Genomic DNA, 26,356 nt, shown 5'->3' with positions numbered 1-26,356 from the left:
TATAAATAAAAGAATTCAAAAATACAGTAGCTTTATCCATGCATAAACGGCAAATTAGTTTTAATATAGGGTGCACTTTAATGTGGCAGCACATTAAAATTAATATAACCAATGCCTCTCCCGCATAATTAAGTAGTTCTTGAAAAAAAAGGCACAGCCCAATATGCTTAGGGACAATTTTGCTCAAACTGCACACAGTTTGCAGCCTTTTGTGGCTGCCACATCACATAAACCACATGGTGATACTGAAGTGTAACAGGGGACAAAATTAAGTTATTTATCATCAATATCTATCCTGACAGCATGCGGAACGCCTACGCAATTCCAGGACCAGAACACAAAGGTTCCCCCGCAGTACCTGAACAGAGAGTCTGCTGTTAGCGTTAAGCACTTTGGCCTGCGCTTCGGAAAAAACCTTCTCAAGCCTCTGTTCCATCATTTGAGAGAAGCGACAGGACCGAGGATCATCACCTACTCCCACAAACTGTAGCACTGCAACATAAAAACAACACAAACTGACAAACTGCATTCTGAAAATCAAAGAATTCTTCAAAAGCCTGTAAGAGTGTGTTTTGCTATCTTTGACAGTATATAACTATATTAGGAACATTTAGAATTTGACTTATTTGTGCTTATTTTATAAGTACCTACATGCCATATTGCCATTTCTGTCTCTGATGTGGTATCACAGAATTTCTTTTCACACTTCATACCCTTCCAGTGCACAGTCAAAGAAGGAACATATAACGGCAAGTCTCAAGCAGACTTATTTTTTTCTTTTCAACCTGACTGAGCACTGGCTGACCTGTTTTCAGCTGGAAGCCTGTGGCTGGGCTGGGTCTCCATAATGCAACCGGGAGGGGCAGGGCTGTTACCATGGGGAGGTACTGCCGCAGGTCTGCAATCAGCTTATCACGGCCATAGGATGCCAAGCCTTCCATCACTACAGACGGAGGGTAAACTATATCCCCTCCAGTCACGTGATAAGCCACTGTCATGTTGGGAGAACCAAATACAGTCTCCACCTAAGAAAGAAAAAGAAAAAGAGAGTTGGATGTCTTTGAGAAGCCATATTGCTTACATTTTACCATTAATTACAAAATGATTACCTCTACAAATCCATGATTAAAGAAGGTATTTTCAACATGTCTTCTATGATGTGCTAAGTGTTATGAAAAAGTTTTGAGCCATACCTAGAGCCCAACTAGAGCAAAAGTTCTCCAGGCTTTCAAAATTTATTCAGACATTTTTAGTCCAGTCATTATATCTAATAATTTTCAGAGGATTTCTTTTTTACTTAACACATACCTATGAATCATCCAAGAATAAAAAGTGACCTAAACCATTGGATGAACCAGTGTTCTGTCTAGAAAACGACAACTTGGCAAAGAACCTATTTTAAATTGTGTCTCTAACCACAGCCTGTCACACACACACACACACACACACAAAAACACAAATTGTTCTAGTTTCCTAATACAAATCTATAAAAACTACCAAATATTACATAGTTTGACAGGAATAAAATTCTGTTTTTGCACCAACAGAGTGATTTCCAAAGAGCTGCTAGCCAAAAACTCAACATATCTCAGCAGTGTCTACTTAAAATGTTGAGGAAACTGGACAAGTAGATGAAAAAAGAAGTGGCAGGCCAGTGAGCATATCTATATCAATATCAGAAAGTTATGTACTTAAGGAAAAGGCAAAAATCCAGATCTGTCACAGGACCTGAGAGATGCATCTGGCCCATCTATTTGATTCATCTACTGTTTGCCAAAGCCTGATTAGAAATGACCTCACTGGAAGGGTGACAGTCATTCATTCTTAATGAAGAAAAATGATCCCTTCTACACTTTTAATGAAACTTAAACATACATTATATTAAGATAAAATAAATTCTGATTTCTGTAGAAGAAGAAAGCAAATATGCTAACCCACTAAATGTAGTCATAAAAAATACATAAAAATACATTACAAAATGAAAAATATCCAATGCCAAAAAAACAATATAAAAAGCAAAATAAAATTGTAGAGAGAAAAAAATCATCCAAACAATAAATTACAGGCTAGGAATAAAATGAATGAATGAATGTCTGCGTTTAGAACCTCCTTAAAGGTCTGAGTGGTTCCTTTCACATTCCTAAATCAGAATAAAAGATACTTTATTATAAGATGATGCAAATCACCATAAAGCTGTTATATGCAGCACTGCATACCAGTTTGCATCATTACCCACAATGCAACCACAAAAAGTAAAGTGACATCTCAAGTGGGCCTTTCAGATAGCCACTGCTTTTTGCCTTTTTATTCATCTTATTACAGAATGAAAATCACTTGCAGACAACAACTAGATGTCCAAGTCACTGGTGTGCTGCTTGTGGAGAAAAATATAATCAGAGGAATTTTGTTTCTAAAGGTCTCAAAGAACAACAATTTCTGTGTGTTGTATAGGGCCATTAACACATGTAGAATAAAGTTGTTCAAACATGGTGATTCATATGTTATGTCTGCTGACTTACTAGTAAGACAACTGAATAGAATAGCTTGTTAATGTCATCAGCCACACCTTTTACTTCTCCTGCTATAACAAATTGAAATTTCTACTGTAAAAAAAAACTAGAACGGTTTTTAAATTTATTTTAATGAATCTTACCATATAGTAAAAATCACTCAAATAGAAATTGCATACATGCTATGAAATCGTTCACAGTAAATCGGAAGATGCACTTGTTATCCAAGTCACTAATGAGAGCATCAGGAAGAGGAGGGAGTGATCGTGGAATACAGATATGTGGTGAGAACCATGAGGGCCTGAGGGGCTGCTGAGAAGAGAGACATGAGCGAGACTGTTAAATAGGTGAGTTTGGGACAAAGACGCTTATGTTCCTGCACCTCTAACACAAGAGGACTGGAATCAATACGTTCACGGATATAAATGCAAAACCTGTGTGTTTGGGAAATTGTGTCTCATTACAGAATAAAATTTATACAGTATGTGTTTGTCAGTTAGAGTTTGACTTCTTCGTGAACTCTGAGTACAGTGAAAGTGGAAAAGGGAATGATGGCAGATCTAGCGTGCGTGTATGAGAGGTGAAACCATTCAAATCCGTTATCTAAACCCATCTGAAAGCCTGTGCTGACAAGGAGATCCACTAGCCGAAACACTGAGAGCCTAGTCTCTGTAGCTGAGAGTCACCACTCTGCTTCCTCACAATTCAGCCTTGTTATGAGCTCTGTGAAAAGAGCCCTTTATTATCACTTCATCCTCTTGGGCTTCACCCATGTGAAGGTGTTATTAAGAGATTGCATTTCGAACACACACACACACTAACTCAGTCTCAAAGAGTGTGACAGACTGCAGCAGACCGAACAGATCCCACTATTGGCATTCAAAAACTCTCAAGTTGTGGCAGAATCCTAACTCCATGAAAGACACGGAAATAGTTCACTATTATTTTTTTAATGGTCTTAGTCCTGAGGTTCAGTTCATTTAGTCTATTTCTTGTGATCTTTTTAGCATCAGCTCAGCACATCACTCTCCTCCCAACCATTTATAACCTATAATTAAACACAGAAGCAATTTCCCCAGCCAACAGCTTGCCTCTCATTGGATGAGAAAGAAGTGCTACTAAAAGGAAACCAGGCAATGCTGAAATGGGTGACAGGAGTGCACTGAAGCAAGACACCTTCAGAGACTACAGAGAGCGAACATGTGAGAGCACTGACCTTCACATCGCCAGGACAAATACACAAGGCTCCCTCTCAAATATTTGATACTTCCAGATTGAGAAATACAACACAATAAGGCATTTCATTGAGCTACGCATACACAAACACACACACACACACACACACACACACAGGTGCAGTTTACATTTCCTGGAGCAATGACTGTGACTGTGACAGTGCTATGAAGACAGATTTCTCTGTATTTACTTCCAGACCTCAAAAGACTGTTTTTATAACAAAATATATTGTTTGCATGTGCTTTATTCGTATATTCATATGTTTACCATCTTACTGACATCATCACAAGAGCAAGTCTTTGGTAGATCCTCACAAGTAAACATTTCTGTTCCTCGCTTGGTGTTTTTCTCACACTTAAGTCACATTGAGTGAAGGTATTGGAGGCTTACTGCAAGGACAAGGTGGCTTTTGGCAGTGCAGGGACTATGACTGGTTCACAGCTAACCTATCCACACACAAAAAGATGATTGTGTGAAATATGGATGGGTTCTGCAGACACTCAGGTTGTGTCTTGTAAATATCTACAGCACCGATACAGTCCTAACATGCATCTTATTTTAATCCTGGTACACTTAGTCAAATATGTGACATTACTCTGTGCCTTCTGGGACACATTCAGTCAACCTAATTTCTATATTAGTCTTCATTTCTTTTCACACAGCCTACATGAGGGTCCTCGGTATGAGTGTGTAACACATGCTTATAAACCTCTGGTTTTCTGGAGAGTGCACAACCGGAAAACAATTCTTCAGTGTTAAAAATGTATTTATTTATTCAGTTATTGTCTAAGCTGAATAGTTTTTTAGGGTTCTTGAGGGTTCGAGCTATTTTTTTTTAAACCAAACCTCTGAAAAAGGGAATTTGACTCACATGAGCTCATGGCAAGCTCATAAGACATTAAAACCGTGTCAATGAAACAATCACAAGGTATCCACACCCTAGAAGATACCCGACTTTATCTTCTGTTCTTCTCTAAATAGGACTGTAATTTCCAGAAAAATAAATATTGTTTTTCTATTATTGTTAAACTGGTTGTTAAACTAGAGAAGAGAGACCATAAACGCATAATGAAAGCGTAACTTAAGTTGCAATTCAAGAGAAGCTGTAAAAAAAATACATTTGTTCAACCATATTTGAAGAAATCAAGTTATGTTATCCATCTATAAACATGAAAAAGATGTAGTTGTAGCACAATAAGCAATAACTGGTGAAAGTCTGACCTGTGCTTGGGCAGAGGTATCATTGAGAGCTTTCCTGAGGCCTTGACTTAGTCCCCTTCGCAGGTTTTGCCTCTGAATGCTGTCTAGCCTGTTTCTCCTCACATAGATGGAAACAACTAAGAGACAGACAAAAAGGACAAGACAGGACAGGCAACAGACAAAACAAGTCAGAGCAATAAATTAAAAAAAACATATCGTTATATTATTTTTCTCTAGGACTTCTCCAAAAAGTACTGTTTACCTGTTTTCACCCACATTCTCTCAGTGATGTTGCACTGCTGTGGTGGAGTCTCTGTGGTAGTGGTGAAAGGTGAGATGAAGACAGCCGTGACCCCCCTGGGAGGGCTCGTTCTTAGGACAGGCGGTGTGAATGTTCTCCTGTTGGACTGAGTCCTGACGGTTGTGGTTTTCCCGGTCGCGAACGTGGTCTGTGGTGTGGTAGTGGTGGTTGACTGCGTAGTGACTCTTAGGGAAGGCGTGGTAGTGGTGGAGTTTTTAGTTTTTGTGGTTGAAGCCGTAGTGGTGGAAAGCTTAACAGAGGCTGTCGTGGTGTCTTGTCGAGGGGTCAGAGGTGATACCTGAGTTGTCCTCTCGGTAGGCCCAGCAGAATGGGTAATTCTGACTGATTGAGAGGGGCTTAAACTAGCCTCTTTTTCTTTGGGGAAAGTGAGTCCAACTGTTTTGGAAGTTCCAGCGGTTAATTCATCCGTCTCTGCTTCTGTAAGAACAAATGTCTCAGTCACTACCGGTGAGCGATTAGAATCTAATAATGAGATCAAACTTGGTGATGATGATGGAAATGAAGATTGCTCAAGATTTAGAGAGACGGCTAACGCTGCAGTGCCTTCATCCATGGTTGCTTTTCTTGTGGTGGGTCTTATGTATGAGAATGAAGATGGCGATGAAAATGATGATGATGATGATGATGATGATGATGATGATGATGATGATGATGATGATGATGGGTAAGAAGGGAAGGATGAAATCAGGTCAGCTGGGAAGGTTGATGCCTTCAGGATGGAATCAGTTGTCTTACTCTTGCTGTCAGTATCAGAGATACTATGCACAGGGCTATTTGAAAGTGTGACAGCAGAATCAAATGCAGATTCAAGAGAGGGAACAGCTGTCAGCGAGGGGCTGTTCCTGGTCTTATATATCAATTCAACATGAGCAGCTTGGGAAAATGCTGCAGAATCAGTAGTTATATGAGACAGGGGCAAAAAAACATCTTGCTCTACATTAAAAGCCACAGATGACCTAAAATTAGCTGGGGACAAGCTCCATTCCTTATAGTCGGAAGTTGCAAAAGATGGATAGTCACCAGTTGGATGAGCTGGATATGGATCACTGGCAACAGCTGTTGAATCAGCAGAATTCAGCATGTACGCATTACGCTCTTGTCCATCTTCCAGCTTTGGATTTTGAAATGAGGGACCAACTGTTGGTAAATTAGATTTTACCCTATCAAAGGTTATAGATGTGCTTTCTAATTTAAAGCCACTGCTTTCAAGAGCCATAGGCTTGGTGGTTTTCCAGTCTGTATATGGTGCCATTAGTTTTGTGCCCAAGCTGAAAATAGCACTCCATGTCTCCATGCTGTTTTGTCCATCACTGGAGGAAGTAGTTACAGCAGGGGAAACATCGGAGGGCATGTTCGTTTCTCTGTCCAGGTGAAAATTAGATTTATTGCTATTCACACTAGTGATTGGTCCCTGAGAGTGAGAAAAAGAGTTTGTTGTTTGTGTTAAGGTCATTTCGGACGGTTCATTATGACCCACCAATGTCACATTGTCTCTGTGAAAAACTCTCATAAGAGGTTCAGCTGTTACTGGTAAAAAGGGGATTTCAGTAGAGATTTTTCCAGAACCTGCAGACCCTTTAGTCAGCATGAAAAAATCTGTTTTAGTCCCGAGAGATGGGAAGCGTGTTGCGAACACTGATGGAGTTTCTTTCTTGTAAAACACAGCATCACTGATCAGAGAAGATTCATTGTTTCCATTGAATACAGGAGAACCTTGCAATACTTTACTATTTTCTGCTCTTGTGTGGATCTCAGTCATGCCCTCTGATTTTATATGAGCAGAGGTTTCATCAGAGGACACCACTGTCTCTTCAGATTTTTTAGAAGTTAAACTAAGTGTATACAATTTATGGAAAAAATCAGGCAAAGGCCTTGTTTGAAGAGGTCTTTCTGAGGGAATTATTTGCGGTGATGAAACAGATTTGGGTTGGTTTGCAAAATATATCGCACTTCTGGAAGATAGCTCATCTATATTATTATAGTTCGGGTTGTACGTAGGCTGATTGAGGTGTGAATGGCTTCTGGTTTTATAAATTATGTCATTTGCAGATCCTGAAAGAGATTCTATCTTATTGCTAGAAAATAAAGTTTTTGAGGTTGTGTAATCTATGTACAAGTGAGTTATGCCCTTGGAAGACCCAGTTACAGATTCCTGAATATTTCTGGGTCTCAAATTGAACAAATCTGACTCCAGTGCAGACGATGTTGTTCCTGTTCTGGTGCTCAAACTGGGGATAGAACGAATAGTGGAATCAGGTTTCAGCTGTGTGAGTGAAAGTGAGTTATTCAGGTGAGCATGAGTGGAAACAGATCTGAGCTCTGCTGCCGTTATCTCTCCCTGGTTGTAAATTACATCAGTGGCAGGGACTCTGGGACTGCTGTGACCCGCTGCGATCAGTAAATCACCAGGATTAGATACATGCTCTGAGGACATCATGCCAGAGTGGCTACCTGTTAGCTTGGTGATTGCAGCTTCAGAGAGCGTCACTTTACCTGGTGGAGTCTCCAAGGAAACTGTAAAAAATGATTCACCTGGTGTGATCGCCATTACTGGTGACACAGTGGGAGTCCCAACATGCGAGCTGAGTGATGACATGACGGCATGACCTTCATGAATAAAAGTGTGACTTTCTCCTGCTGTCTTAACTTCCTCTTCCATGTATGCCGTTTGGTTTAGAAGCCACTGTGTGATATGACTAGAAATTGAGTAGCCTTTAGGATGGGCAGACAGCAGTGCTGATGTGGGATTTTGTGAAGCTCCCTGCTGCCTTTGAACAGTTTGACTCTCCAGTTTAGAGGGAAATGAGGCGTTCATTTCAAGATTATTGGCGGGTACAAAGTTCATACCTGGATTTTGCATTTGAGTAGGTCTGTACAAAATTTTTAAAAGATTTTGACTATAGTTAGGAGTAGAGTATAGTGTATATGTGCTGGTTGCTGGTGTCTGGATTTCTTTGGGTGTTGCAATTCTAGTGTATAATTCACTCACTGGGTAGATTCTGTCCACTGATGAATGTGTTGTTACTTTATTGCCTTTATCAATGCTGGTTTCACTTGAAGAGTGTGGCCGTTTGCTTGTTTTGCTTTGTCTCTCCTGTCTTACAGATTGCAGGTCAGCAAGTGACTGAGTGGTGGACTGCGGGAATGTTAAACTGTCTGACCAACCCTGAGACCTTGCTGATAACGCTGCTGTTTCTGTCTGAAGGGCTTTGTCTATCCACTCAGTGGAAGGTGACAGGAAAAATGAGGGCACGGAGGATGAAAGCACAGACAGTGTGGATGGAGATGGAGAAGACATTATTGGTGTCAACTCTGTTGATGATGGAAACAATGATACAATGTTGTTTCCGTTTGTGAAGGATACACGTGACAGCCTGGATACAGTGTAACCAGCAGTCTGAGGCGGTGTTGCGTGTTTTTGAGACATGCTAAAAGTCAAACCTGAGCTGGCTCCCACATGTGACGATGAGGAGGACATGTCTGAGCCCTGGCTGGAATTACGTGAAGGCCATTGGGTGGTATGGATCTCATCCCTGGTGATAGTTGGCAAGGTTCTACTTTGATCAAGGCTCACTGGATGTTTGACAGTTCCTGCCATCATGGTTAAGACAGAAGAAAAAGCAGGCTGCCCCGATAAGCCCTCCGCATCAGTGTCTGAGTGACTGTCTGAATGGACAACTGGGAAAGGCACCTCCTCAGCCACTGACAGGTCAGCCGATGGGTGAGCAGGAACGCCTGTGACTGCTGGGTCGCTCGGTAAAGGTGAGGAGCCTGAGGCATCGTAGGTGGATTTTTCTGTTATGAGGGCATAAGAGGGAAAGATGGTTCAGTAAGTTACAAACAAAACAGATTCTTGTTCTGCATACCCATGCACATCAGTAAATCAGCAACAAACAAATACACTGAGATTTCTACCGCAGTCATGGAGTTATGAATTCATCAAAGCTAACTTCTTAGAAGCCTTCAAGTTTGCAGTTAAAATGTTAATAAATCATTAATGAATTGATGTTGGTCCAGATGCTCTCCTGTTCTTTCTGCTGTCCAACAGTCAGTTGGAGATTAATTAATGAGCTATCGAAAAACATAAAGCAGGACAAGGTTAAAGGTAAAAGCAGTGGTACGGAATAACACATTTCTGAATTTTTAAGCCCTAGAACCTGTATGAAATGCCATGCTGATGCCCTGTCCTATTAAATGACAGTGTGAAAAATCAGACTGCCACTGCATTGTGCGTACTCATTCAGCCTGCATGTCAGCACAGTATTACTTTTCTGTAAACAAGACCGATGAGGCCATTACATAGAGACTGGTATGTCTCACTGTCACACAGGATCAAACAAAGCACATGTGCAAATGGATGTTGCTGTCAGGGGTAATTGTGATATTTTGGATAAGCTATCATTTAAAAAAAAGAAAAGAAATAATACTTTCAGTGTACAATCTCTTAAGATTGTGAGAATTATCACAAATACTACTTAGTTAGAGGAATTATAATGATAGGTTTCTAATAGTCTCAGACAATATACCAAGGGCAAACATGTATTCCCAAAATAGAGGAAAAGGCACAGTTTTCAAAGTGGAACAAATTGAATTACTCAAGAGATAGCAACCATGTTCTAAAGTACAGCAAAGATTATGGCACGCCTAAAAAACCACTTTGGACTTATTGTTACTGTGTTTTGTGCCTTTGCAGAAATTACATCTCAGTAAAAGAAAGAGAGAGGCAGCTGGAGAATATTAGCTATCATCAAGATGCTGGAGGTCATTAATGTGCTGAAGCTGAGCTGTTTCTCATCCGTTCCTGTCCCTACCACTTCTTTTATTCACGGCACATCGTCAACACATCCATACAGGGATTATTTTATCCATTTATGAAGCTTAGCATTCCTGTCACATCTTCCACCCCCTCAACATGCTTGCCTTGCTAAAGTTAATCTAACTAGCAAACCCCTTAGTGTCTGAGAGACATGGACAGAAGACGGAGTTCTGGGGACTGTTTTGACATACCGAGTACTCAGAAAAGCAAAAAAGATACTCAAATAGCGTCAATGTTATTTTGCCAGATCTATTTTTCAATTTCATTTCTTTTAATAAATACATACTTGAGGATAGAATAAAATATAAGATAAGTGTCCAGCACATTCTGTGAGGCCTTTGAGTCTATTTCTTTTTTTTTGTACAACACATAACGATTAGCCTAAGGCGGTGTGTACTAACACAGCTGGGACTGAAAACACTTTTTTTCTATCAGTAGAATTACAGAATAAATGAGAACTGTAATAGAATTTAATACCCGTGCATTTAGCAAAAGTTCCAGGTTTATAACTGTGAATGTAGCCTTAAATGTCACCAATATCCCAGAGAACTGGAATAATGCTTTTTATAATTTGTTTTCAGAGAAGTAAATCACAGAATTTTATTATCTGCCAGTATTAGTTCCTTAAACACAGCCCCCTCATCCTGTATTTGTGATCCCACTTAATTCCTTTTCTCCAATAAATCTGTAACATGGTAAAATGTGATTAGTGAAACTGCTATACAGCAATTTTTAATCCATTCTTGAAATCCAGTGATACAAAAGAGTGGAAATAAGGTAATTGCTCTCATCTATTCACAAAGGAGTTTAACAAAATAAAGGATATCTGTCCTTCCTTAAGGCTACTAAAAGGTCAGAGATACTACCTTCCATTCTTCCATCCTATCCTCTACCCCCCATCCTCAATCCCACAGTTAGCAAGCCAACTTCTTTTGTTTCATGGGATGGATGCCAGTCCAAGTGAAGGTGTAAGTTCCACCTGTGGTTTGCCACCTGCTCCGATGGAGCTGAGCATATGGAAGGATTTTTAACAATGGACCACAGAGGACAATACTTGCAGATAAAAGCTGAGAGGAAATGTGAAAGTATAATAAAAAGGGTGGGCTATGAAAGTGTATATAGCAGTGGGAGAAGAAGAAAATGATGACATTTTAGGTCATTTGGAAGAAAAACTGTAACTGCCTTTAAGTCTACAGACTGTTCACACCATCAGGCATCTGTCTCAAAAAACAGAAAGTATCAATCAATCAGTGTAAAAAATGAAGATTTGCATCTCGACCAAAACTAGAACAATTCAAATGGGTTATAAATGCAAAGCGGGTGTTTGATTGTTTAGGTTACTTAAGTAAAATGACACTGTATCGACAAAACAGGTTATGATTTTAACATTGTTGCAATTGAAAGACTAAAAATGATCCAGTTAAGATTAAAAAAAAAGATGGAATGTGAACGTGTAAAAGACATCAATCATTAATTACATTTTGCAACAACTTCTTATTTTGGATGTCAGTCTGAAAGACACCAAGTACACGTTTTGGAAATGTGTATAAGAATATACGCCACACACCTGCGATGATACCATGTGAATGGTGCAGCCATAAAAACACTGTGTTGGGTTTACTTATTTAGCTCAGTATCATGTAGTTTAAACAAAGAGCTGGAATTTGTTGAAATACACAGTATATGATTTGTGCAAGGGAATTATTAGGCAGTATAGAGTCAGTTTCTAAAAACATGAACTAATCATGGTTTAGTAACAGCATTAGAGCCTTCTGCAAGAAGTCCAAACTACAGACATGTGTGATAAATAAAATGTTTAACTATTAGTCAAAAGACAGCTAAACATACCTGACTTAGCTCTTAAACCTTTGACAAGCCACACGTTCAAACCACAGACATCAAATCCAGACTGAATTCTTTTCCTCTCTTCAGCCAACACTATCTTTGAGCTACCAGGACATAGACATGACACTGCTGGGCTCCTGGTGTTGCACTCATATTATACATTGCTTCCCCTTTTGCTTTAAGCTGTTTTTGTTCTCTTATGTGTAGAAAATGGTAAACAAGTGAGTGTAATTCAATAGTGAACTGGATGGAGGCCTGGGAGCATAGAAACCAATTTGAGAAGCCTGGCCAACTCCTGCCGAGGAAGTGCCTCTTACATTTTTGGCTGTCTATGACAGGAAACAGCATATAGAACTGCTCTGAGCTGTTGTTCTTTTTAAATTATAAAAAATGGATCTATTTCACATACTGTCGCTGTTTTTCTCTCTGTGGAGGTATCATGCTTGTGCAGGGCTGGAAGACGAGTAGAAGGAGCATTTGGCAGTGATGCCAAGCACTGCTGTGGTGGCAGTGTGGATGCGAGGGAGAATGTCACACACCCAGCTCTGTCTTTTTTTTTTTCATGGGGTGCAAACAGCGCAGCAGGATGATACATGCCTCATCTGTCTGGAACAGAACCCAGTGGACACTTAACTCTGCAGCCACGCAGAGATGCGTACAGTGTACTAAAAGAGATGTTCGTTCACTCAGTCATGAACTCGAACAAAGTCTTTATCGTTTGCTTTTGGTTCTTTTTTACTCTTTGTTGGTTTGGTCATTTAAAAATAGTTCAGGATAGACCCAAGTACCAAGAGTTGGTTTGTGTTGTGAATTTTGATTTAAATTATGTACCTTATTTAAACAATAACAAACATATTCTTCTATTTACTAGGGTAAAACAATACTTTTTTATACTAAAATTGTGAAAATGCAGTGGGTTCTTTTTTGCATGAGAAAGGTTGGTCAGAAAAAATTGATACTTGGATACTCATTAATGCAAAAAATTGTTGTCATATTATATATTAATTAGACATGCATTTGCATAGGAGCTCATTTCCAGTGCTGAGAAAAATGTTTGACATGCGTAAGTCTAAGTTTTGGATTATTATGTTGAAATTTCAGGTTATTGTCTCAAAATTTTGAGTTCGATATCTCAAAATTTTGACTTACTAACTTAATTAGGGTTAGGGTTTGACACTTACTAATTCAAAATGCTGAAAAAATAACCCAAAGTCAACAACAACAAAAAAACCCTTGAAAACTGAATTAAGTTGACATTTTTAGATAACCAGATTTTAAACTACCGATGGTTAAAAAAAGGTTTTTAGTGGCAGAAACAAGCTTCTATAAATTTACAACATTCATGCCCTGATGAACCCATCAAAGAGCGACTAGTCGTTCAATATCTTGCCCAAAGACTGGAGCAGTCAGGGCTCAAACCACCAACCTTGCCATTAGCAGGTGACCTGCCCTACTTCCTGAGCTACAGCCACCCAGTTTTGTACATGCTGATTTTGTAGCCTTTTTGCCACATACCACACATAAAAAAAACAGATATAGCCACTGTCACCAACTGGGCCGCAGAATCTTGCTGTGAAGTCTCAATTTGAGCATCTCGGTTTGTAGAAACTAGGCATCATATGTGTGACTGACACTGCATGATCATTTGGTAGCTATTTGTCATTCACCAGGCAGGTAGCCATCCATTTAACACTAAATGTGACCACAGTTTACTAAATAAGTTACAGTCAAGTGTTAGGTATGATTTAAACTCCATAATTGAGACCATTAATTATTTTTAAAATGTATTCTACTACTTTGTTTAGCAACCAAAGAAGTCACCACCTGACTGACACCACCAGTTGAAAGGAATCTATTTTTAAGTGCAATAGTAATGTTCACTTAGTGCATCCATCCACCTATAGTGCTTTTTGCACTTTTTTAATAATGTTTTTGCATAAATCTTATTTGTTTAGAAAAAATCCACTGGCCCAATCACTGTCCCTTTTTTCCACTGATGAAGTCCTCAGAGGAGAAAAACTATCTCCTGACAATGCCCTGACTCAGGAGAAGCTGAGCTCTCTCTAGCCACCTATTTTTTTTTTTCTATTTCCTCTCTTCTCCTTCTCTTCACTTCCTCTCTCTGTCCCTCCAGATGAAAGTCAGCCTTTCTACTGACGCTGAGGCTCTTCAGCTTTTTCAGCCTGACATGTCAACACACTGACTTCTGTCCTGATGTAGCTCAGAACACTGTAGTCATGGCTTATGTTGTTGCAGTCTGTCTGCTCATATTACTGCTTACAAAGGCTGTCCTTGTCCCCGCGTCTGAGTTTAACCCACCCCATTTAGGTTTGACATTAGATGCTGTAAGATTAGAAAAATCTGATTGTTATGAGTTGTCCTGATTTTTGAAGATACGAAAAGGTACACAGGATCGGTTTGGAAAATGTAAAAGAAAAAACAATTTGAGAAGCCGTCACAATCACTTTGGGGTATCATAAGAGACTAAAACAGTGCTGTTACATTGTAGTCTTTAATTAGCCCAACACTAATTAATTCCTCCCAGTATCTGCATCGCTATATGGCGTATTGGGATAATGTTCCTATTGAGTGTCTCTATGTTTGTCTCGGCCAGCGCTGGCTTAGTACAACACACCAGAGTGCAATAATTCATGGCTTTTAGCAAGCTTTTGGAAGGTGACAGGGGACACATTCTCTCCACTCTCACATGAGAGGTCATATATCTGCTTGCTCAGACCCTCTGGCAAAAAAACAGAGTAACTGAATCCAAAGTTAACTGATTTCTATGGCTCATTATGTAAATTCGGAAATCAAGGTGCTGCTTCAGCAAATACGTGAAAAAGCGCAGCACATTACTCTTGATAGATTTACCTATGCCTTCATTACTAGTGCAAAGGACTTTTTGAGAAATGTTTGACCTAAATATTTATTAATTAAATTAAATATTTATTTAATAATTTTCGTCTACTGTAAAATTTAGGAGCATCCTGTCGCAAAAAACTACTCAAGATATTTGATACTTCTAGGCTAGATTGCTGTATTTCACTGTGTGATGTCCCATGGTCTGATGTCCTCACGCAGAAGCAGGGCAGCCACCAGCTGTTGCAGGTGGCTGCCCTGCTTCTGCATGAGGTCTCTTCCTGTTAAAAAGGGAGTTTGTCCTCCTCACAGTCTCCAAATCTTGTTCATCTTCCTTTTAGAACTGATTATTGTACAGATTACAGTGTACAAACACTTTAATTCATTAATTACACCTATCTAAGACAAGGTTAGATGGTTATGGTTAGATGCCTGTTGCCTCCAAAAATTCTTTAATTCTTTGTGACATAGATTCCAAAAAGTGCTTGAAACATTCCTCAGAGATTTTAGTCAATATTGATACGATAGCATCACATAGTTGTTGTATTTTGTCAGCTGCACATCTGCCACTTATCCTCTTATTTTCTCTTTCTCTCACATTGCCAATACCTTACATTGGGTGGTGGTCTATTAAAAGGATTGAGCATTGAATGTACACACCAGCACTTCTACACCTTCAACTGTGCTTTCATGTTATCTGAAAAAAAAAGACAAGCCAACAGAAAGCTCCTTTCAACCCAAACTCTACCAAGCTCTACATGCAAATAAGAAAAAATCCTTTTAGAAAAAAAGGAAATTATAGGTTGAATTTTATTTTTTGGAAAAAAGTGTTTTTGGAAATAGTCTTTTTAAATCATTTATGTTTTGCGAGAACAAAAGGCAGACAATCTGATCTTTAAAAGTAGGCATAAAGTCACATCAGTCATCTGTACCACTGCTAGTGCGTAGTGAATGACTGCATTTTAGTTAGTTTGATTTTCTTTCTTGTTTTTGTTGCTACTTTCACATTGCATTATGTTTTGTTTGGTTTTTTATATTATGACAAATTTTTGAGTATGTATAGGCTGCAAAAACTATAGTCATCATGACCTTGAGTTGACTTTCCCAAAAGTAAAAAGTAACTAAGCTAGTGTTGGTGTGCTTGTCTTATTTCCAAAAATGTGACTTCACTGATTTATCAGAAACCAAAAACATTTGTTTTGTTTTTTAAGAAGAAGGAATTGTATCAAACCAAAGTGTTCATCTCCTGGGAACATACATTTCAGAGCAGGCGAGGGTACAAGTGTAGGAGTTGAGCTGCATGCTGGGGGCTATGACGGGCCAGGAGCCATTACAGGCTGTCATCAGATAGTGACGCGGCAGCTGACTGCATATGACTGAAGATGAAGGTTCCTTCTAAGGTATGCAATTGTACCACTTAATTTAAAAGCATCCATTCATCCAGCCATCCATTCTAAACAACCTTAGATGGCCCACAGTGTAAGATTAAAAGCTTAAGAAAGGCATAGAAATAGAAAATTATGGGCCTCCTTTGCTAAACTGGAGTGAAGTCACTAGTCAGCTTTCCCTTTATACTATATACTTGCACAATCTGTTCATTATTGTGTTCATTGTGTTCATATTCATTTTGGTTCTTCATATAGACAGTTTAACATGTGGGCAACTAATCCGAGTTTTATCTTCTGTTTAAACATAAGTAAATGAATTGATTTAATCAAGATTTTCTTGTTTGATTGCTTTGTTGTTATCATCCCCCCCCCCCCCTTTTTGAGTGGGGAAACAAAGAGATCTTAATGAAAAATTATTTTTGAAGCCTTGTAGCTTTATTATATTTTCTTTTTAATTTGATTGCACACAACAGATAAACAACAGCAACCAAATGTAATCCTATTTGACAGCAGACCAATAGCCATCTACAAGGTTGACATCATCCAATAGATTTTATGATCCCCATTCAAAACTATATTTAAATAAATGTTCAATTCACCACATCCTTGCTAACAATAAAAAAGGCCCCACAAAGGTCTACAAAATATATCAGAATCAACATCTGCTTGCAGGATGGCCTCTCTAAGTATAGCTGTGGCCTGAAGTCTGCTATTTAAAAGACCATAACATCACAGCAGGTAAAGTTCAGCTTGGTCACCCGTGTCACCCTCTCCTACTCTATTCTGGTTTTGCTGTAGAGGAGATCACAAGTTCCTGCACTCACTATTTAATTGGGTCCTCAGAGAGACTTCAGAGGAAGTCAAAGCTTGTCCTGCAAAGTGATAGAGCAGTGAATTTACCTGCTGTATCTTATATACCCTGCACTAAACCCCAGCACAACAATATCTCATTGTTCCAGTAGCAAAAAGGCCTGCCTTTCTGAACATGTCTAGGTTACAGTCAAATCAGTTCTGCCTCTATGATTTAATTACCTGGAGTAACAATTTAGAAAAATTCATTACATTTTTTCAGTGAACTCTGTTCATTTTTCTCAAATCTTGCTAAATGCTGAAACCTGCTGTCCTCCCTTGGCATGTCTTTGCAAGTAATTGTGTTTTGCAAAGCATGAAAAAGGATGAGCAGATATTTAAAAAGAAAAAAGTAATAGTATATGTATAAACGTCAACCTCCTCTAAGCATTTCCTCCATGTGTGCTAAAGGCAAAAATCCTTTCTCTCTGGTTTTTCAGTTTACTAATGCATAAATCGAATCCCCAAAGAACACAATTAACCTCTAAAAGGTCTCATTTGTTTATAGTATAAATACTCATTAACCTAAACAACTTCATTCACGGTAAATTGTCAGACAAGCCGTCTTGTCTCTGAAGTTTTAACATCAACGTAATTAATTGCAGTAATGGTGACTCTGATTCTGTCGCAGCCATAATTCATGCTTTCCATGTCAAACCAACTTGGCTCTCAAGCGTATTAACATAAACACAAAAGCAAAAGCTGAATATTTACAAGGCTCTTAAGTGACATAACAAAGACACTGCACAGACTTGACCTTGATCATACACATGGGATGGTGAAGCCACTCAACCAAAGACCAAAATTTTCATGCTGTTTCATATAATTGGGTCAGGTTTGGATTTACTGAGGAAAACTACAATTTAAAGGTAGAGAACACTAGAACTGATAATATATCCCCAAAGCAACAACACTAGAACTGTCTTATGAATCCTTTTGATTTCCAAATCAGTGATCTATAAGACCTATAAGAGCAGATGTGTGGACTCTGATACCATTTCTTGACCACAGGGCTGCAGAGGTTAGCCGTAGCATGAGGATGATAGAGGGAAGAGGACAATGAGGGATAACAAGGTAGGATAAGCCTGTTAAGCCTTTGGGATTCCCTCTAAATCCACACTGGAGTCAAGCACAAGAATGTCAAATCTATGTAATGCAATCACAATGCTCTATAATCTGGGGTCACTGCAGCAACAGTCCCCAAAGTCACTGGCTCATGTTGATTCTGTTTTGGGAAGGGATTCTATGGGATTTGGAAATTCAAGTTTCCAACTGTTATTAATGGACAATGTGTATTTCCAGAGGGAAGGCACTCAAAAATACTTAATAAAAATCTAAAGAAGAATTTGTTAATAGCAAACATGGCGGTCATCTTGCTTCTGCTACCACAGAGGCAACCAAAGCTGAACTGAGGAACATGTAAGTCAGTCATCTTGTTACAGAGACAAATGCACATGAGTAGGAAATGCAAATACGTGTATAAAAGTGTAAGGAGCTTCTTTCCAAGCTCCTTAGACTACAATGACCTGGATGACTGAGAACCTTCACAGACAAGTGTATAAAAAGCATTTCTTCATGTGATCTGAATATGCAAGAGATGTTGAATCTAGATTAAGATCTCATTTTTACACTGAACTTTTGAAGAATTTTTTATTCACACTAGAGTACATGAAATCTCTGTTTGCCCACAAATCCCCGCTGCATGATCAGGGTTTGTGTGGCCAAAATCACAGGCACATCTATGCCTCCGAAGTTTCTTATTTATATCAGAAATTGTGATGTCATCATGATGCTTAGCAATCACTTTTGAATGGGTTACAACGAGGCATTTGTAGCCTTTATGTGCTTAAAACACCTTATAAAGGTGATGATAGGATTTTAATTTAATAACGTATTATACCGTAAATACTTGAATTATGTTAAATTATATATTATTTGCCATCATTTTGCATGGCAACCACATAAAAACAGTCTAAAATCAAAGCATGTATGTAAATATAAACTCATGTTTTATAAGCAAACTGTTTAACTAACTATTTGAACTCTGGGAAATTTTCAGTAATTTTCTTTCTTTTTTGCACAATTTATGACAGTTCATCTCATAGCCTTCTACACATTCTATTGAAAAGCCTCATATGGAGGATGCTATTTAAGATGCTTGTACAGATGCTTTTGCCTCTACAAGCCGCTTTGCAACCTGACTTTCATCCCAGCTCCTCGTTACAATATTCATACTATTTCTGATTAGTGCTCTGATCTATGCTGAGGTCCTGTGTTGCTGCTGCTCTTCTGTTGTAAGTGCTGGAAGGTCCCAGAACAACAATATGCAGATGAAATAATAGCCCTATTTTGACTAAAGTAGCCCTGTCAGAAATAATATAACTACTAACTGTGCTTTGTCAATGTCTGTGAGCAGCAAAATGGGAAAAGGCTTGGTTATGCACTGCAGGGCAATTCACCTCAATGTAGCAGTATCATATGTCCATATGCTGCCTTTTAATAAGGAAAGAAAACACAAAATGATTTGTTGAAGCATGAACTAGAGAATGCAAGTGATAATAAAAAAGACATTGGTCTATCATGCAGTTTACCATAGCTGAATACCGGGTCAACCAGTGCATGTTTGCGCTACAACACTGACACTGTTCATATTCACATCACAGCGAGTAGATGCTCAACCTTGACATGCCACACAGTCGAAGCAAACAAAGGGATCACCACTGACTTCAACAGGCAGAATGATGGATGTGCTCTCAAGCAAAAACCTCCATTACAGCCTGAATTCACCGCAAGGCCACTGGTTGTCACACTGCAGCTGCTTCTGCAATGGTGGCTACCTAAGATCCCTCTGAAATACAAATACTGACAAGCCAGTGAGCATGCTAATGCTGCAGATATTTATAATAGGATCATAATGGTGAAAATCCTGCTGGCTGCATAAACTCTTATCACTGGAGCAACCCCCACTTCTTAAACATACACATTATTAAACAATATCCTTCTTTTGTTTTCAGTGTCCACTCTGGAAATGGTTTTATTTATATCATTACTGGTTATGAAAAGGATATGCTGTTAGGTCTACTGCATGCTATTTTACTCAGGTGTTGCATGTTGCAAGGCAGCTGTAATTGCATACTGAAGATTAAAAAAATCTTTTTTTTTTAAAAGTAAGAAACTTACATGTAATCAAATGATTAAGAAGTAATTACGTAAGACTGTTTCAGCTCAGCAAAAACACAAACATCTAATTAAGCTAGTTAATTACGGGAATAATTATGTGAAAAGAGAGCACTTATAAGACATGCTCATATCTAAAAGATACTGCATATAGAATTTATGGACATAAACTCTTTTTACAGGCTGTCTTATGAACTGTCAGTAAATTAAAAATTTAGGCAAGACAGAGAAGGTTTGTTTGAATGAGGAACTGACAGAGATTGAAAAGGGGAAACAGAATGGATAATGCCTGTGTAGGTACTCAGTCATGTTAATCTAAGAAGCTTGGAAACAAAGTGACTAGACCTCTTTAAGTTTCCTGTAGAATTTTCAGCTCTCATTCGAGAAACTTCTTCAGTTTTAAAAAACAAACGGTGGAGAGTCCCAGGTATTTAAACCCTAGTGGGAGTTTTCCCTTAAGAAGGTTGTTGACCCACTAATGATCATGTGTTTCACAACACGTGCCAAAGTGTGGAAAAAAAAGCGTGGGTCATTATTAGCAGAGGTTTCAGGTAAACCATTGTGAGACCTTGCCTCACCATTTCATGTGACCCATTGAGATTACCTGACGCAGGTTGCGAGAGGTGCCTGGGAAGAGATCTCGTTCAAAGATGGTCGTTCACAGTGGACATAGATGGCTTCTTTAACTCCTCTTTCAAACAATCTATCTTCTCTGTCCAAAATGAGAACATTAGTATCCTCAAAAGAGTGACCTTTATGCTTTAGTCCAGACGCTTTCTTTCCAAGCTCCTTAGAATGGATAATAATAATATTGTTCATATTTTATTTTTAAGATAGTTTCATAGTTTTTTATGTTTATTTATATTTTTTTTTCCTTTTGGGTGTGAGGGGAGAGCAGTAGTATATAAAATGTAAATCATGCATAAATCATACATATAAAGCTGGCTCATTGTCTGCCTGTGTAAATCCTAATAGGGTTTTATTTGTGTGCAATAAGAGCAGCAGTTTAGCAGTGGCTGCTTTGGCATTATGAACAAAAAAAGCTGTCAGCTCATTAGCTCAATTGTGCTTACAACATATATGTGTATATATCTATCTATCTGTATATGTGTGTGTGTGTGTGTATAACCATCAATACTTTACCTGAGTAGAACTGTTCAATGAATCTAGGCCATAGATTAACTATATTATTCAAAGGTTTTCCCTAATTAGGGAAGATTGAGATGAGATTGAGATTATTCTAGTGGACCGTATGTAGACAGATGATGTTATTGGAACTGTGAAAGGTCAAATTGAACCATCTGCTATTGTAATGTTTTCTAATTTAGACATTTTGGCAGACATTTTATAATTTAAGAAGAAATCCTAATAATCTTCATCTTTTTAACCAACATTACACAGTACATGCACTCAGCGACATGAACTGTAATGCTGAAGATATTTTTGAGACTCTAATGTTAGGCAGACAGATACTATTAAGCGGACGGATGCTTTTACAGAACCCTTTTTTTGAGAATGAGAAATAGGACACATCTGTATCAAAATGGGGAGATAACTCTGATGTGCATTTAATGTCATAGGATTCAAAGTGTTAGCATGTAAAAATTGGACTGTGGGGTAATTTTTTTCTTATCGCTCTGTCATATTATCTTTTCCTATTTATTCCCACTATTTGCTGCACCACTTTATAATCAGTCTTGATTCGTTTTATAAAAATGAAAAGACAAATGAGGCAATTTTGCCCTGATTTTTGATACATGATTTAAATTTTAAAGGTCTTCTCAGTTACAGAACAATGCAGCCCTCTTCCATCAGTTTGAATCTCAATCCAAAGAGTTTCTGTCTCTTTATATCAACGCCAAGCTCCACTTATTTGTCTTCTTTGCTTACAGACTTTCTTCTTGAATTGGATATTCTGTGATTCTTTTAATGTGATGTCACACACTCCCCCGTCTCTACTACAGTGTTTATTATCCACAAATTGTCTATCAACATCAACTGTTAAGGAGTGGCCAGTTTGCTGACAATAACATTACTGAGATGTACCGTGTGTATTATAATCTAATCCTGGAGAGACATGTTGCCTTTGTTAATCCTACAACATGCTGCAGTTTCACAGGAAATAAAGAAACACTGAGGTAGAAGCACAGTCGCACTTTTAACTGTATTTCATACAAACTGCACCATGCGGTAAAATGGGTAATTCGGTTTGCTTCTTTGGCCAGTGGATGAAAAACTGAGACATTTACTAATGTTATTTAATTACTGAGTTCAAGTTCTCCTGTGCAATATATGGGGGCTTTTGTTTTGCTATAGTTCTACCTAAAATTAGACAAAGAAAAGATGGGATACAGCTGATATTAAGAAAACACAATATCAGCAACTAATACAATGACTTCATAATGTTAAAATGTATCATAAGTTTTCATTTTTGGGTGTCACAAAGTGCTAAGATGTACATAACAAAAACCACAGAAACACAAGTGAACTAGTATCTGAAGCCTGAGAAGGCTATCTATGAAAACTGAAGAGAAACAAAGTCTGGAACTTGAATAACTTTCCCACAGATGAACAGAAGCGTGTGTAAAGGTCTTTTCTATTTCAGACAGTGCAGTTACACACTCAGATTATTCCAGTAATGAATGAGCCTATGGGAAACAACGTGTTTCATTTTTAGACTTTGTGGGTGACATGGTTAAAAGCATGAAGGTTTGGAGATAAATCTAACAAATTTTACAGTAAAAATTTATGAATGTGCGTGCAAGTGAGTAATTTCATCACGTGTTTAAAATGCAAGGCATGTTTTATACTTTACACGACGATGTAGTGCAGACCACTTATATTTCAGCACTTAATGGCTATAGTTCAGTTTGTGCAAATGTTTCAAATCACCTGCAAATGAGACAAGTGTGAACACTAAAACCACCTCTGTATCCTGTCAGAGCACATTTTTAAGGTCACAAGACAACTGGATTACTGATTAAAAAGCTAGACTTATAAAATGTAAAATTTCTCCTTTAATGCTCTCCACGAACTGAGCTTACTCTTGAAGCTTCACTGATTCTGTCATCTTCACATAAAGTATGCTGCCTCCACTTTCAGCCTGCTTTACTGAAGCTAGAAAGAAAAACAGAGTAAATGATAATTGAGTCTAAAAATTCATGGTATACTGTCAATGGCACTGTGAGTCAAAAACGACCTAAATCAGCCTCAGCCTGGGGACAGTCTGCACTCTAGATTGAACTGATAACTAATACTGATAAAGTAATACTATTTTTATGAATAATAAGAGGATGTGCATATCACTATATGGTTGGAAACTGTAAGATTAAAAAATAAGATTAAAAGAAACCCTTATTTAAATGGGAAAATTTTTTACATTGTAAAATCAGAATTTGTTTGCAGTTCTACTCATGTTATGATGATCCAGTTCTCTTGGAAACTGACAGACGATTAACTATCCAAGCCTAGCCCCAATTTCTATATAATCCAATTAAAGCGCACAAAAGAATAGCATACGCAGACTTACACGGCAATGTGAAAGCGCTTTGACAGGTCGGAACGTGAGAATTCTCGGACTAAAACAGGGTCACAGACCAACAATGAACTATTCATTCGTAATTGGTAATAACTGTTGTTGGCACACATTTTTTTAAAATTATCAACTCAAAACAACAACAACAAGCACTAAACTATGCAAACCTCTCTTTGTTACATCAAAATTACACTTTATCTTTATCATACATAGTTTTTTATTAATAACCAATAACTTACTGGTGTGCTAAACACAAAAACTCTTTAGCGTCAGTTTCAGTGACTTCATTTTAAGTTCCAATTTTGATTGCAGACTGTTGGATATGGTAGCATCAGCACTGTGTGGTGGAGACTTGTGGAGTTCTTCTTTGCCCTAGTGGCCAAAAACTGCAATTATGGTATTTTGCCTACTTCATGCTAGCCATTGTTGTCTCTGGCAACGATGACACCAATGAAAGACACAGCTACAGGCACACGCCGCACTTTAGTGTTGTTAAGGCTAGCTTTGTGCCTCCTGATTTTTGCAACTTGTGTGCGTGGCACGTTTTTCATAACACTGTGAGAGGGCTGAGTAGGAACCATGCCCGGTTTATGCAATAAGTTAAGAAATTTTGCTCGTCAACATCTGAGGGTTTGACCTGTCTCAGAAACTGAGGACACTGCACACTGACATGGGAGTGACTTCTTTTTTGGAAAGGTAGCCATATCCTACCCTGCATGAATATTATATGGTATTAAAAAACTGCTGAAATTACCAACTAAGACTTTAAATTGATCACGACGTGATGGCTAAGGTCATCATTCCGTGAACAATAATGTAGTTTTCTCAACAAATCTGAAAGTAGGAAGCGTTTTTGGCGTTTTAACCCATCCATTTACAATATCTAACAAAAGCTAGATGTGACTGACAATTTATCAGTAAACATCTGATAAACAGTAAACAAGATTTAAATCACTCCATCTATAACTATATTGACTATTTATGCACCCATATATCAAAATCTTGGTCTGTTCACATCTTAGTTTGTTTGAGCCAAAAGGTCTTAAATCCTTTACGTCTTTAAAATTCAAGCATGCGACAAACCCAAGAAATGCTAACCTAAAATAGCTAATAAAGCCCTATCCATTTGAATGAATGTACTTCAGCTCATTAGGTCACTTTTCCACATTCTACCAGATGCTCTTGATTTGCTAGGCTTAGATAAATAACACATCATCCTCATCAGTTATATTATTACATGAAGGCTGGTGACAACCTGTGTAGCTGGGCCCACCTTCAGCCACTGCATGATAACTGTAGCAGCTATGTGAGAATGCAGTACCTGTAAACACTAACATAAACCGCTGAATTTAATTCACTTGAACTTCAGTTCCACTAATATGATAACCACTAAATTCAAACAGACAGATTCTATCCATACAATTGCGTCACGTAAGTTGATCTTTCCTGACATTTCCTCAAGGATCAGGCCATCTTGTAAGGCAGTCCAGTGTTATGCAGTGTGTGCTCAACAGTGGCCTTGTGCAGAGCAGTGTGGTGTATTATACAGCGTGTCCCAATAAATCAGACGGCACGCTGTTCTTTCTTAAGCAGCAGCAGAGCCAAGCCTTCATCGGCCATCAAGCTAAACCAAAGAGCCAAAATAGAGAAGGACACAGGAGGGAAAAAATGAAAGCACATAGGTACAGATAGATACTGGAGAGAAACATGCAGAAAGCTCTCTACACAAACAATACGTCCTGATTTTACAGAACTATACGTGGGGCAATGTGAGGCAGATGGTCTATGATATTAATTAGAAGCTAGTTTGCCCTTCCTAGAATACATCTATGTGTTGTAGAAATGCTGCCTGCATGGCAGTGGAGGAGGGGAAAAAAGGCATGCCCCTTTAACATTAGATGGAAACAGTCTGAAAGAGAGTGAATTATAGCAGAGATAAATAACAATAAATGTTCTTTGTTCTCAGAGTGATTGGCAGCATTAATAGATTTTAATTACTTCACAATATCCGTTCAGCATTTTCATTTCTTTCATTCCTATGATTTTAAAGTCCAACTGTCTCCCAGTAAAACATCTGCATAGCCTGCAAAAAACGGCAGATGGAGAACGAAACAAAGTTGTTTTTTCTTGTGTGTGTATTTTACAGCATTTTTGCTTTAATAAATTGAGTTTTTAGTTTAATAACTGGTCACAAAGACAAACATTTGCAGCACAACAGAATGCAATTAAATTATACAGGGAGTGCAGAATTATTAGGCAAATGAGTATTTTGTCCACATCATCCTCTTCATGCATGTTGTCTTACTCCAAGCTGTATAGGCTCGAAAGCCTACTACCAATTAAGCATATTAGATGATGTGCATCTCTGTAATGAGAAGGGGTGTGGTCTAATGACATCAACACCCTATATCAGGTGTGCATAATTATTAGGCAACGTCCTTTCCTTTGGCAAAATGGGTCAAAAGAAGGACTTGACAGGCTCAGAAAAGTCAAAAATAGTGAGATATCTTGCAGAGGGATGCAGCAGTCTCAAAATTGCAAAGCTTCTGAAGCGTGATCATCGAACAATCAAGCGTTTCATTCAAAATAGTCAACAGGGTGTGCAATACTCAGAGACAT

The 26,356-nt window shown here is 38.3% G+C and overlaps 1 protein-coding gene across 4 annotated transcripts in view; it reads right to left on the bottom strand.

The window, feature by feature from the left end:
* kiaa1549lb (KIAA1549-like b) overlaps window positions 1-26,356 on the bottom strand; it is a 62,306-nt gene that overhangs the window by 29,302 nt on the left and 6,648 nt on the right. For 3 of the 4 annotated variants that reach the window (XM_085268251.1, XM_085268260.1, XM_085268242.1), the window contains exons 2-6: window positions 8,710-9,063; window positions 5,209-5,685; window positions 4,968-5,083; window positions 806-1,025; window positions 359-492 (exon numbers count right to left, since the gene is read on the bottom strand). In XM_085268251.1, the coding sequence (XP_085124377.1) occupies window positions 359-492; window positions 806-1,025; window positions 4,968-5,083; window positions 5,209-5,685; window positions 8,710-9,063 (1,301 nt within the window). Of the gene's footprint in view, window positions 1-358; window positions 493-805; window positions 1,026-4,967; window positions 5,084-5,208; window positions 8,684-8,709; window positions 9,064-26,356 lie in introns of those variants that run through there. The other variant, XM_085268233.1, reaches the window with a different exon arrangement.

This window comes from Mchenga conophoros, linkage group LG1 (assembly GCF_057382185.1).
Source record: "Mchenga conophoros isolate Kocher_MC1m ecotype Shallow Benthic linkage group LG1, M_conophoros_male_GT1.1, whole genome shotgun sequence".
NCBI lineage: Eukaryota > Metazoa > Chordata > Actinopteri > Cichliformes > Cichlidae > Mchenga > Mchenga conophoros.
Note: the sequence above shows the minus strand (reverse complement) of the source record. Positions and strands in the feature narration are given on the sequence as shown.